We start from the raw sequence: 13,935 nt of genomic DNA, 5'->3' as shown, positions 1-13,935 counted from the left end.
ACTAAATAATAGATATAGGGTTTAGAGTTTAATTTCTTATACTAATTTAAAATAATAAGCTGCCTATAGAGAAGTCATGCTACTATATTGTAACTTTATCGTGTACCATTATTTTAAACTTATTAATTTCAACGAGAAAAACTTTTGAGAAATTTTATCTTAAATTTTCAGTTTTCTTACTAATTTATCAAAATTACCATGTTTAGAAAGTAATAATATAATAAGTATACTTGATGAAAATGTCAAGTATTTATAGTTATTTTTCAAAAGTTTCAAGTCCTTACGAATAATATTTTTTTGAATATAACTATATGTATTAATTACGTAAATCGCTATTTGTTTGATTGAATATTTAATTTCAAAAAAATTAGAGCTTCAAATGTCTTCTAAAAATCGAGAATGTATTTTTTATATTTTGCTAAAAAACCAATTTAAGAATAATCTAACATTCAATTTAATTTTAATCCTATTTTTATTTATTTCACGTACATAACCCAACTTTACGTAAATATGTACATTTCGTAGTTAATTATTATTTTCAATATATAACTTAAAATATAATGCTAGTTGAACTTAACATTAACAAAAATAGGATTTATTACTAAACAGTTAACAAAATTTGAATAACTTAATACGTATATCTAAGTATATTAAAATAAATCATTATGATATATAATCACTATAAAATCAATACGTCCATTGCTGCATTCTGATTCTAAAATAGAAACATCAAAAAAACGATGATTAAGTAACATAATTTAAAATTGTTACAGTATATTTTATATATATTTTTAAATAAAACAGATAGAGTAAATATATCAATTACATTTAAATTATTACTTTAAATAACATTCTATATGTGTGAAAAGAATATAAATTCTATTTAATTTATGTACCAACCTATTATAAAGTATTTTTATCAATTAAATTTATTTAAAAAATATTGTAATTTATAAAGCTAAGATAAAACAATTAATTTAAAACAGGTTGAACACGTTTAGTTAAATCATCATAGTTCATAATCCATCATACAATTCATACATAATATTATAATTTGATCATTTTTGTTATCTAATAGTAAAATGTTTTTATAGTTTTATAATTTTCAATACTAATTGCAAAAACCATTAATTCTAAATGTGATATGATTTGAAATATGTAAAAGTGATCTATTCAATGATAGAGATTTCAATGTGTATTAATTGTTGATTTGTTTTTTTAATTATTTTATAAGATATATTTTGTATGCTAATGTATGTAGGCAAATTGTTTTATTGCAATGTATGTTGTGTTGATCGATATTATACTTATATTCTCATTATAAATATAATTATTATATAACATACGTACATATAAATACCATAATATGATAATAATAAAATTAACAAATTGTACACTATAATTATGTGATACTAATTAATATTTAAATAATAATCGTTTTCTTACAATTATTTTATTCAGATTGTTTTATTTTTAATTGCATTTTTTTAACTAGTTTAGTTAAGAAATTAATTTTAATTGTTCAGTTTAATGAATAGTAATATAATTTAAACGGTTTTCATATTAAAAACGTTAAAAAAAAAATGTATTGCATAAATACTTAACCTATTCAAAGTACTTATTAGTAATGAACGATAAAACTTACCTCAAATATAATATTTTTGTCATACGGGTTTAAAGAAAATCGGAAAAGGAGATTCGACTATAAGTTTAAAATTTAACTTAGCCCCTTCCCTAAAAAATGTACAACGGTTATTTATAGTCTTCTAAACAATTCTATAAACGTATCTATCAAAATCAAGTAATTATGATGCAATGACAATATAATATTGTATACAATATAATTTAGTTTTATATATAGCTTTACCTATATAACCTTACTAAAGCAATTTAATTATATGTTATTATTATTTTAGCATTACAAAGCCTTCCTAAATTAAAATTTTATTAGTTTTCAATTTATCGCAGACTGCAGTTATTGATTGCAATGGGAATAACGATATAACAATATATAACTATTACAGTAGGTATTAATTAATTGATGTTAATTTTTAATTAATTTCAAAACTATAAACTATACAATATAGCGTTATCTAGGCTCAAGCGTTTAACTCATATTGGCCGTTGGCCAATACTAACTCCAGTCTTGTCATTGTTCTCTTCATGTATAAAGATAATTTACATGTTAATATAATGTTCATAATATATTAATATATAATTATATAAATATTATAAACAGGGCGAAAACAAAAGTTTGGTTGGTAATTAAAAACTTTTATTTTACTTATTAGATTGAAAATTGAAATTTACAAATTCGTCGATGATGATGATAACAGACCACATACAAATAAGTTATCAGCTAAGTGTGGTTCAATGAAGTATTAAAACATTTAAACACGGGAAACTGATTGAACCTTCTTATCAAATGAAAATTGTTATAAGACAAATAATTACTGAAATAATATTTATACAAGACAAATTACACTCATAATGCTTGGTTTTTTTTATTTATAAATCATTTAATAGCCGAATGATATAAATAGTTATCTTACTGCAGGTATAAAGATCACATCGTATAATTCGTTTTTCGTTTATCTTATTCGACATATTGCATTTTTTTTAATATCCATGTCAAACAAAAAAAAAAAAAAATAACTAAAAGATATTAAAAAATATAAATTAATTAAAGTATACACTAAAATATTGAGTAATATTTTAATAGCTGCCAAGTTCATTGACATCGGTTATTGGTACCGTACTTGCTGGTTTTTACGATTGTCGCGCAAGTGCCGACAGACAAGTGATCTTTGATGGTGTTGACGAACGCAGCGGTCACTTGTTGCAGGTGCCCTGCAGTGTCGTCTCGATCGTCACGTGGCCACGTTGTCGCCTTGTACACTTGTACAGTGGCCAAGCAAAAGCAATTCGGTCTAAGCACGTCGTACGTAATACTCAAGTTGATCCGATCCATAGAAAAATCAATCAAGCGGACGGGCTGCTGAAGTTCGGTCACACCTGAGACGATGCGCAGATTGAACGTACCACTGAGGTTGTGCAACGTGTGCCCGACGGCGATCATTACGGCGCCCGTACTCGGTTCGGTCCATACAGCGTTTACCTTCTGCAACGCAGTGTCCAGGCCATCGACGAACAGGTCGCTGATTGTGAAGGACCGGCCGTCGTCCAGCCGATCGGTGGTGGCCGGAAAGTGTGGGTCTGACCGGTTCCTATACTGCACGTACGGCTGGACGGCCGCTCTGATAGCCGACGTCACGTTCTTCCGTGTCACTTTCAGAGTGTAGTCCGCAATGTGTCCCAAAACCACGTTTTCCAGGACATACCTGCACGTTGCACACATAGTAGCAATCAATAATCATTTTCATTACTTTTAAAAACTAATAGTGACTTAATTTAGGGAGTCACGAGACTCAATACCCCGGGCTCCACATAATGTGGGCCTCTATGCACAAAAGTATTATTTTCTGGTCATCATATTGTATAGAGTGATGATTCATCAATCATGCTTACCCCTCTTTTCTTCTTTTATGATGTATGTTCAATATATGGTTTTTTAAATATATTTAATATACTTAAATGCCTCATTTTCAAATTCTTGAAATTGTGTGTACTATTTCAAGAGTGTTCTGTGGAAATATAAACTAATATTTTCCAAATTAAAACCTCCATTTTATCTATAAATTGTTTAGCGTATATTTTTTTTGAAATGTTAATTATTTAAATCAAAATTTTAATTTGTCATTTTTGATTAATTGACAGGTAACTGTGTACCACGAGTAATATATTCTTATGCTATGTATGGTATACTCGTATACTAATTAGTAATTACTAAAGATAATATTATAGATTCATTAATTTGAAAATAAATACTAGATCTAGTATTACATATTGTATATATTAGTAAACTATTTTTAAGGACTATATTATCCTTAATATAAACATTTTAATAATAATCGAGAAACTACTTGTTTACATTTTGAATATAGGTACATCGACATTTTTAAAATATATCCACTAAATAATTCACAATAAAAAATGGGGAGTTTCGTTTAAAAAATAAAAGTTCGCATCATTTCACTCCTGAGGTAGTACATAAAATCTTAATGTTGTTCTTATGACTTATTCAAATAATTAAAATTTTAACAAATTTACTATTAAAGAAAAAATGGGTAGTACCATGCTTGGTGAATGATTATTCCGTATATTATATAATTATCGTTTATGGAATATAATAATAATTTATGTGTAATTATTAATGAGATCTTTTGTAAATTTGTATTTATCAAAATGAGCTAATTTTTAAAATTACCGTGCAGCTGAAAATTCATCTGGAATTGAGTAGTGTTCAGTAAAGGTAGTCCTAAATTTTCTATAAGAAATAGCTGAATTTGGCGCAGACGAAGGATACAACTCTGTATTTTTGGATAACGGCGTATTGGTCTGATACACAACGTCTTCAACGAAAATTTGATATTTACCTGTTACATATTTCCATTCATCTACAAATGTATATTTTCCAACAATTTGTAGCTCTTTCCAAGTTATCTTTGTATCTACCTGCAACACATCAAATTATCAACCAAACATGGTAGGTTAGTTATTTTTGGCAATAATAGAGAAGATATTTTAAATTTTTACTTTTTACTAATCATTCTTTTTTTTAGTCATAAACTCATAATTAGAAATAAGATACAAGACCTAAAAAACACCGAAGTTGACCCAAAAAATACTTATATGTCCTAAAAAATATAGAAAATTACCTAAAAAACATTAAAAAAATGTTCGTAAACATTTAAATTTTAAGTTTAATTTAAGTAAAAAAAATATATAAAATTATTAAAAACAAATTAGAAAGTAAAATATAAATTAAAAAAATTAATTTCAGTTTTCATTCAAATAATTAGTAATAAACTAATAACTAATAACATTTGTTATAGTTTGTTATAACACAAACCCACCAATAGGCAATAATAATAATAAAACTATAAATAAAATTTATTTTTTATTGGTTTGTTGTTAGTTGATGAATGAATCTTCACGTTTTTAATATTATAATGGGACTAAAGATGTCAATGATTTGAGAGCTATACAGTTGCGCTACTGTCCATTATTATTAATAATTTAGTTATAATATTATAATATGTATCATGTATCATGTATATTTTATATAATAATATATTAGATAAGTTCCGTTTTAATAATTGAAGCGATAGCTAGCTTACCTGGTCTTGTGACCATTTTATGACGACATTATTACTATTAAAATCTGTTAGACCACTGACAGTATTGTTTTCGAATATGATATTGGAATTTATTGATGACGCTCTAGTCTTAGGTAAAATCAAAACATCGTTGAAATATTCCAATGGTGATTCAACATCGAACACTCGACCATTATATTCAGAAATAACATCGTACTGAAATTTATACGCCCAAAACACAGCTTTATGAATTTCGTCATTGCTATAATAATTATTGCGCATCAAATCGAGTAACGATTCTGGTACTGTGTTATCGTCCACGGTCCAGTTTACAGCAGAATCTAAAAATCATTGTCACATTTAAATAATTAAGTTTTTTTTCCCATCATTTAAAATTACCTATTACCTGCTGATAACAATGCAATACACATCATGATTAAAATCAACGTTGACCTCATCTTGAATGTAATCAAACGACTAAACAAGTATATCAAATATCAATGAATATCTTATTCTATACAACCTTATATATAGGTACATGGTTTCACACCATATTTTAATGTTTGTCCTCGTACATACCCACCCCCATACGCTGCATACTTTATTAGTATATAAATACCCCTGTCCCCTCTAAATATTTTCTACTTAGATGTTACTCATAGATAATTATTTAAATATTAAATTTAATTACTTACTGATTTATATTTTATACAGTTTTTAAAAATAATTATATAAATTGGCATCACTTTAATAATTATTGGCCATCTCGAGATTGTAATTAACTCTAAACGATATATACATATAAACAATTTCTTAGACTTTAAACAGATAACAAGTATTGAGTAATGAGTATTGAGTATAACGTATATTGTTTTACGATGTATTGTGTGTTTTAGATTCTGAATGAAGCGATGAATGTATTAATGTTACAATGTTTTTTTTTTGTGTGTATACTCAATAATCTTTGACCGATAATTCAAAATAAATTTTTTATGTGTTCAACAAAAATTTTTCAAAACCACGAAAATTGTCCAAAATAAAAATGTCTCAAAATAGTCATTTATAGTATTATAGAAATTATTTTATGCCCGCTCAGTCATTAAAAATAAATAAATGCAACAATATATTTTTACTGGGTGACATTTGTGTCGTCTAATTTATTAGGTAATTTAAAAAATGCACTGAAATGTACCTATACTATATTACTATTATAATCATTAAATATTATTAATTTAAAAGAATGCAATTTTTTTAATGAAAATTCTGTTTGTTTTTAAATTATTTTTACTATAATCATTTATAATTTAAATTAAACTCTTTAAAAGAACAAGAACAATCCAACTATATGTATGATGCTGGTTTTGCAATACTACAATTTATTTATGAGATAAATATAATGACAATCACAGGCTAAATACTAATACGATAATATGAGTAATACGTCATTGTAAATTAAATTTAATACCTACATAGTATATAGGAAGCTTGAATAAAAAAAATGCAATACATGCATATGTTTTAAATTATTCAATGACTATAAATGGTTGTTTCTAGTAGGTATATTTAATATGTATCTACATACAAATATTTTCATATGTATTGTATAATTTATATATACTAAATAGTATACAGTCAATGCCAATCTAGCATTGAATGTATTTTGTATCCTAAATAATATGTCTATAATAATTATGCCTACATGGTCAAATGTAGAATTCTACTAGATTTGCAAAAATGCAACCGCTAATGGACTTTATTGAAAATGTAATTATTAAAATACTAAACTGTAGCAGTGGTTTTGGTTCATGGTCACTGTATTAGTATATTATGTGGTAGGTATCTACATTATAACTACCTACTTATTAAAAAATATTATCGATTTTTATAAGAAAAAAAATAAAAAATAATAAATATAATGAATTAGGTAGGTATATTAATATAAGTTTATTTTACGTCATGTAGGTATACTAAATGTAACTATAATATAATATAACAAAATAGAACATTAAAGGTAAAAATAAAAACTTATACGATTATAATGTAGGATAATATATGCATTAGTTAAAAACAATAATAGAACATTTTCAACAACAAAGATCGAAATCGAAAGTTTATAAAATAAATATATTTTATACTTTTATAGATTCTAATTTCTAGGCTGAACGATAAATGTATTGATTTTGTATTATTCTTTTTTTGTGTGACTGACGTCAACAGGGGCGAACTAACGTCAACAATTGGCCTGGGCGATCATAGGTAAAAGCCCAACCGCCCAAGTATTACACAAATATCATTATACATTATTTATACCACTATACCACTTAATATTATAATAGCCTGGACAGATAGAATAAGTGGCTCTCCTCTTTCTCAATTCTTCAATTATCATAATTTGGTTTATTTGGTGTCTACAATTTAAAAAAAAAATTTTTGTGTCCTTAATTATCAAGTAAAGTATACAATTATTGTCGTAGTTCATCCAAAAAAACTTTAAGCTAAAAAGCTACAAGCTACATTAGTAATATAAGATTTTAGAATACATTTTACTTCAAACTCAATAAAAGTACGAAAATGTTGTGCCAATATAATACACAGTATATTGTATTCAATATGCTGAGTTATCTGAATTTTTAGTTATTTATCTATTTTAAATAACGATAAATAAAATATTATTTAAAGATTTAAGATTATTTTAAGAATTAAGCTATAATAGCTATAAAGCTATAGGTAAATAATACAATTGACGTACAAAATGTAACTCTGTAGATACTTATTTATTTTATTATTATTATGATATTTTATTAAACTAAAAAAATTAAGTTTTCTCACACAATTATGTGACTCATAAACTAATATTTTTATGTTATATATACGCATAAAATTATGTTGTACTCATATTCCCCTAAAAACAAATTAAGCAAACTTAGCAAACCTAGTCAGTGTTATAAATTGTATCTACAATGTAGGTACTGATAAATAAATTGCGGCCATTGAGCATCTGTAAGGTCCAAAATCCTAATAGCCTTGGGAGCAATCGCCCACTCGCCCATCGGCACAGTCCGCACCTGGACGTCAGTATGTGACGATGGGGAGCAAGAAGTGAGGCAAAAATTTCAATTTTGAAGGATAGTTCCTGCCAGTTGAAAGAATTATAGCCACAGTTGGTGGTTTGGGGGTTAAAAGTAAATAAAAAGTACTTTAGGTACTTAATACCTACTCGTTTATAAACTTAAATTCGAATAGTCGTACATTATACAAATTCAGAATAAATAATTTTATAGATTTATATATAATTTACTCCGTAGTCTGTTGTTATATTTTGCATAAAATTGCCATGATTAAAGACCTAAGACTATAGACATTATAGAGTCTAGAGACAACAAGATCTTTAATATCTTCTAGATAGATCTTGACCCATTTATGTCTTAAAAATGAATTTTTTTAAAATTGTGGCCAAATAGCCACTGTTAGCAGCCGCAGTGTGGAAAACTGGTAGACGCATAGACGTATAATTGTGTTCAGTGATAAGCACAACTCTTGATCGATCTCCGTTTTTAAGTGATAAGCTAAACCGTTATCATTTATCTCTTATCACAGAGCAGGTCTCTGTGTTGGCATGATATTTACCGGCGGCGCCGCGGCGGTGTAAGTTGGACTACAAAACGATAAACAATGCTAAGTTCAAGGATCGACTTTTAATACTATAAATTATAATATTGAATATGCGTCTTTGTTTTTTTTTTTAATTTAGATCTGTATCCGTGAATCTTTATAGTTTTATTTTCTTTGTATAAATAAATAAAAATGTATTTAATATTTTTTTACGAATGAACGCACTTAGGTATAGTCCATAAGCCCCACGTATCAGCTATCTCGTCTCATTATTTATTAATACTATTATTAATTTTATTGATTTGCTTACAATAAACTGGTTAAAATCCTTCAAAGATTATTCATAAATAAGGTATGAAATAGTTTTCATGCTAACTTGTTATGAGTGATTCCTAATTATTTTTTTAATTAATTTACAGATATTTTAATTGTTATTATATTAAGTTTACACAATGGTGTTTGATAACTTATATCTTAATAAGGACCATCTCGATGGATTTGACAATTACAAAGTAAGTGCTTCTTGACATATTTTTAATTAAAATACTTGCATAATGTATACTAATGTTATGCTCATTTTTGTCATTAGTAGTATTAGTCTTATCATGTTCAATATTTTCATCTGGTATAATATATTGTAGTTTGACATAATTATAATTCATAATCTTGAAGAACTGTTGTTTGTGAATCATAAAGCAATAGTAATAAAAATAATTAGTTAATTAAGATATGATTATTTTAATCACTTAAAATTCTTGTCCTAGTAAAGATTTTTTTTTATAAATTTGTTATACACCATTGTAACAGAATAAAATATATGATAAATCAAAATATTTAACTAATCCTATTATGATGATATACAATAAGTTTTTTCAATCAAAGAACATTTTGTTATGTATTTTGTCACAGAAGTTATTTTTTGATAAATTTAACCTGACTATACTATAGAATTATAGATTAATCCTAAGCTCTTTTTATAAATATTGTATGCCTTAAGTTTTATATTAAGACCAACCTTGGGCTAAATATTATTCTTTGATTTTATGAAATAATTACCTATATTAATTGTATTATTGTAAATAATTGTAATTATATGTATTCTAAAGCTGCAAAATAATTTAAATTTTATAAACTTACCTAAATTTTCTTTTAATTATACATAATATTATTTTATTAGTTATTTCTAGCCTTTTATGGATACTTATCTAACCTAATCTATTAGATTTAATACTTTTAAATACTACTAATACAATTTAATTAAAAAACTTATTCTAAACTTGAAATGTGTATTAGATTGTTTTGAATATGCAAAAAGAAGTAAAAAAAAGAAAATTCATAATTTTGAGATAATTTTAACAAAAAATATCTGATTAATAGCACTGTCATTATTAATAAAATATATTTAATATTAAATTTGTATTTTATTAATTATAACTGGTATAAATTACTTATATGTATCTACCTAAGTAAATTATAATTTAAAATATGAACTTATTAAAAATATTTATTTATTGCTTATGATATTCTATTTTTCTTAACTAACTGTCACTAATATTTTTCAATGAATAACTTAGTATTTTAGTTTTTGTTTTAAAAGATAATAAAACAACTATACAGTTTTTATATTTTTGATATTAATTAACAATTTTTTTTTCAGTATAATGCAATTGATACAAATCCATTGGGTACATATATTATGCATCCATTTTGGAACGCATTAATTAAAGTAGGTGTATTATTGATAAATTAGTTTTTATATAATTTGAACTGTTACACATTTTCAATCAAACAATTTTATGTTAATTTAAAAAAAAAATGTCATCAATTTTTTTTAAACTTTAGATCACTCCAAGATGGATTGCACCTAATTTGCTAACTTTTGTTGGTTTTCTTTTTACTGTTGGAGCTTCACTTCTCCTTGCTTATTATGACTATGGTTTCTATGTATCTGGAATAAATTACAAAGGTGATCCAATACCAAGATGGGTTTTTGGTGTTGTGTCTTTATTTATTTTCATATCATATTCTCTTGGTATTTATAGTTAACTTTTATTTAAATATTATAACCAAAACTATAATAATTATCTTATAAAAAAATTTTTTAGATGGTCTTGATGGTAAACAAGCTAGGCGTACAGGCACAAGTGGCCCACTTGGTGAACTGTTTGATCACGGTCTGGATTCCTGGACAACTGTTTTTATCCCTACTGCACTTTATTCAATATTTGGGCGTGATGATCCGAATACTATTCAACCATTACGAATGTATTATATCTGTATAATGGTTTTCATTAATTTTTATTTGGCTCATTGGGAAAAGTATAACACTGGAGTATTATATTTACCATGGAGTTATGATTTTTCAATGGTTGTGAGTTTAAATTGTATATATATATTACAATTTAAATTTTTATTTTTACATTTATATTATCCTATTAAGTATTATTCTTACATCAATAAGAGTATCATTTTCATTTTATACAATAAAGTAAATTGAATTTCTAAATTAAAACAATTATTTTCTGTATAAATCTATTTCATTTTTAAAATTTTAAATGTATAATTTTCAGGGATTAGTATTCTTCTTTGGTCTTACTGCTATTTTTGGACCTGAAAGATGGAAAATGTCTATAACAGAAAATTATTCCTTTGGACATATCACTGAAATAACATTTTATTTTACCACATTCGTTACTAATATTCCAGTTTCAATTTATAATATTTATGTGTAAGTAGTTAAAACTTATTTTTTTATACATTTGTTGATATTATATTTGTGAAAATTATTTTAATATCCTTATTTTTATTTATTTTACTTTTGTAGAAGTTACAGGGACAAAACAGGTAAAAATTTAAGTATTCTAGAAGGTAGTCGACCATTAATTCCTTTGACTGTCTTTGTGTCTTTATGTTTGATATGGGTAAAAATGTCACCTACTAATATTCTTGAAAGGGATCCAAGAATATTTTTTATGATGAGTGGAGCAATATTTTCAAATATTTGTGTAAGTAAAACATAATCTGCCTTAAATTCATAATTTATTATATCATGTATTAGGTTAATCACATTTTACGGTTTTATTTGTCAGTGAACAATTTTTGGTTAAGTTCAGACTATTTTATTCATACATAAATTCCATTTTTCATCTTTGTTTTACCTATTTCAAATACCAAATACTGGACAAAAATTAAAATACTTAATTTTTCATCCATATTAGTATAACGTGTCAGTGTCTTAAACATCATAAAATATCCAGTATCTATGAACATTGTTCAAACTAAATCAAACTCTGTTTATACATGAATCAAACTGTAATGCCTGACCAAATATATACTTAGTTCTTTGTACATTACAGCTTAATTAATAATTATTTATTTATTATTTCAGTGTCGTTTAATTGTGGCTCAAATGAGCAAGACTCGCTGTGAAGCACACAATAATTTGTTGTCGCTTATGGTTGTAGCTATATTTTTCAGTGTGTTTTTACCTCCCATTGAATTAATTTGTATGTACATTATGGCATTAATAAGCATTGTAACACACATCTATTATGGAGGCTGTGTAGTAAGTTAATTTACATTATTTTTATAAATAATTTATCTCTAATAATTATTCTTATTATTTACTGTATAAATTATGATACATGGTCATAATGTTTTTAACTTACATATTTTAGGTGAAACAAATGGCTGATCATTTTAAAATCATGTGTTTCAAAATACCGTACAAGAAACATTAAGTATAATATACTATAAAAATAATTTTTATTTTATTTTATATTCTTTTTATTAACTACTTAAATCAGCATTAGCATTAATGAAACAGTTGTTTCTAAATGTTATTATTTTTTTTAATCTCATTACAGAGTAGCCATACTTATGAAATATTATTTTCTATATTTGTATAATTGTTTATACATTACTTGTATACAAGTTATTATCATTAATAACATAATTTAAAAATTGATATAGTACATTTTATTTTAATAATTATTGTACTAATTAAATTATTTTTTATTTCTATTTATTGAAAAATATTGTATTCATCAAATTTAAGTTTAAAAAAAACTTAAATATGACTACTTTGAAGAGTTTAAACTAATTTACCTTTGAATGTAATTAATTCAAAAATATTGAACAAATAGTGATACTGAATAAAACATTGGCAGTTATTTAATTATTTATTGTTATATTATTTTAATGTTAACGTTTAATATTAAATAACCTTAATTGGTACTTATTTTTTTTTTAAATGGATTGTATTCTATAATTAGCTATAGTATCTATATAATACTAATTTTAAATTATTAAGGTATCTTATAAAATGTCCAAGTTACTACAATATAACTTACTTTTTAGAAAATTTTTTTTTTATTTTGTAATTAATTAAATCATTTAGACAATAAGTTAATTAATATCATGAATGACTTGACTGCTGTCTGAATTTGTATTTTTATTGTTTTTTTTTTTTGTTTTAAACTTGTGTGTGATAAAAAAGATCAATTAGTAAATTTATGATTACATATATTGTTACAATATTGAATATATTATACACCTACATTCTACTACATATGATTAATTCAATTTTTTATAATGTCATTCTTATGACAGTTAATCTAGTTACTCCATTGATTTGTGAGTATAATATGCACATGCACATATTATATAGATACACATACACGTATAAAAAAATATACCTAGTTGACAATAGATTACACAAATAATTGGAAATATTTTCTCCCAAATTTTTGTTTTTCTGTTCTCTGAGAATTTTAATTTTGACCACTCACTCCCCCATGGCCCCATGGGTTAGGGGAATCATGAACAAAAAATCCATAGACAAAAAGTCCGGTTTCATTTTTTATAGTTGGACAAAAAGTCCAAAAATACAAAATGCTTTATATAAGTATCTAATTAATATTTATTTTAAAAATTTAAAAATGTTGTACACATATTATATTTTCGTATAATTAACAAAAATATAACAGAAATCCACTATACTAGTATAGTACCTATAATAATGAAAAATTTATATTTTTTTATTATAATTATGATATACTATTTTTTTTTTTTAGTTTTGTGTAGATTGACACGTGTTTATAAA

General features: G+C 25.0%; 2 protein-coding genes across 3 annotated transcripts; one reads left to right on the top strand and one right to left on the bottom strand.

Annotated features, from left to right (window-relative positions):
• Positions 1–2,479: 2,479 nt before the first annotated feature.
• LOC113549152 lies at positions 2,480–5,947 on the bottom strand. Of its 2 annotated transcripts, XM_026950328.1 has the most exons (5): positions 5,915–5,947; positions 5,626–5,696; positions 5,241–5,560; positions 4,328–4,575; positions 2,480–3,341 (listed from the first exon to the last, which is right to left on the bottom strand). In XM_026950328.1, exons 2-5 carry the CDS (start codon positions 5,675–5,677, stop codon positions 2,732–2,734), a joined length of 1,230 nt encoding a protein of 409 aa, XP_026806129.1. In that variant the 5' UTR covers positions 5,678–5,696; positions 5,915–5,947; the 3' UTR covers positions 2,480–2,731. The 2 variants fall into 2 exon arrangements, with proteins under 2 accessions (XP_026806129.1, XP_026806128.1); XM_026950327.1 differs by lacking the exon at positions 5,915–5,947 and having other exon boundaries at positions 5,626–5,715.
• A 2,947-nt stretch (positions 5,948–8,894) lies between these two features.
• LOC113548721 (ethanolaminephosphotransferase 1-like) lies at positions 8,895–12,650 on the top strand. Its single transcript, XM_026949753.1, has 9 exons — positions 8,895–9,183; positions 9,251–9,343; positions 10,489–10,557; positions 10,674–10,863; positions 10,937–11,202; positions 11,402–11,559; positions 11,656–11,836; positions 12,220–12,396; positions 12,509–12,650. The coding sequence occupies exons 2-9, from the start codon at positions 9,284–9,286 to the stop codon at positions 12,569–12,571; spliced, it is 1,164 nt and encodes a 387-aa protein (XP_026805554.1). The 5' UTR covers positions 8,895–9,183; positions 9,251–9,283; the 3' UTR covers positions 12,572–12,650.
• The last annotated feature ends 1,285 nt before the right edge of the window (positions 12,651–13,935 follow it).

Source organism: Rhopalosiphum maidis, chromosome 4 (assembly GCF_003676215.2).
Source record: "Rhopalosiphum maidis isolate BTI-1 chromosome 4, ASM367621v3, whole genome shotgun sequence".
NCBI classification, from domain to species: domain Eukaryota; kingdom Metazoa; phylum Arthropoda; class Insecta; order Hemiptera; family Aphididae; genus Rhopalosiphum; species Rhopalosiphum maidis.
The sequence above is the reverse complement of the archived record's forward strand: the minus strand, read 5'-3'. Positions and strand labels throughout refer to the sequence as shown.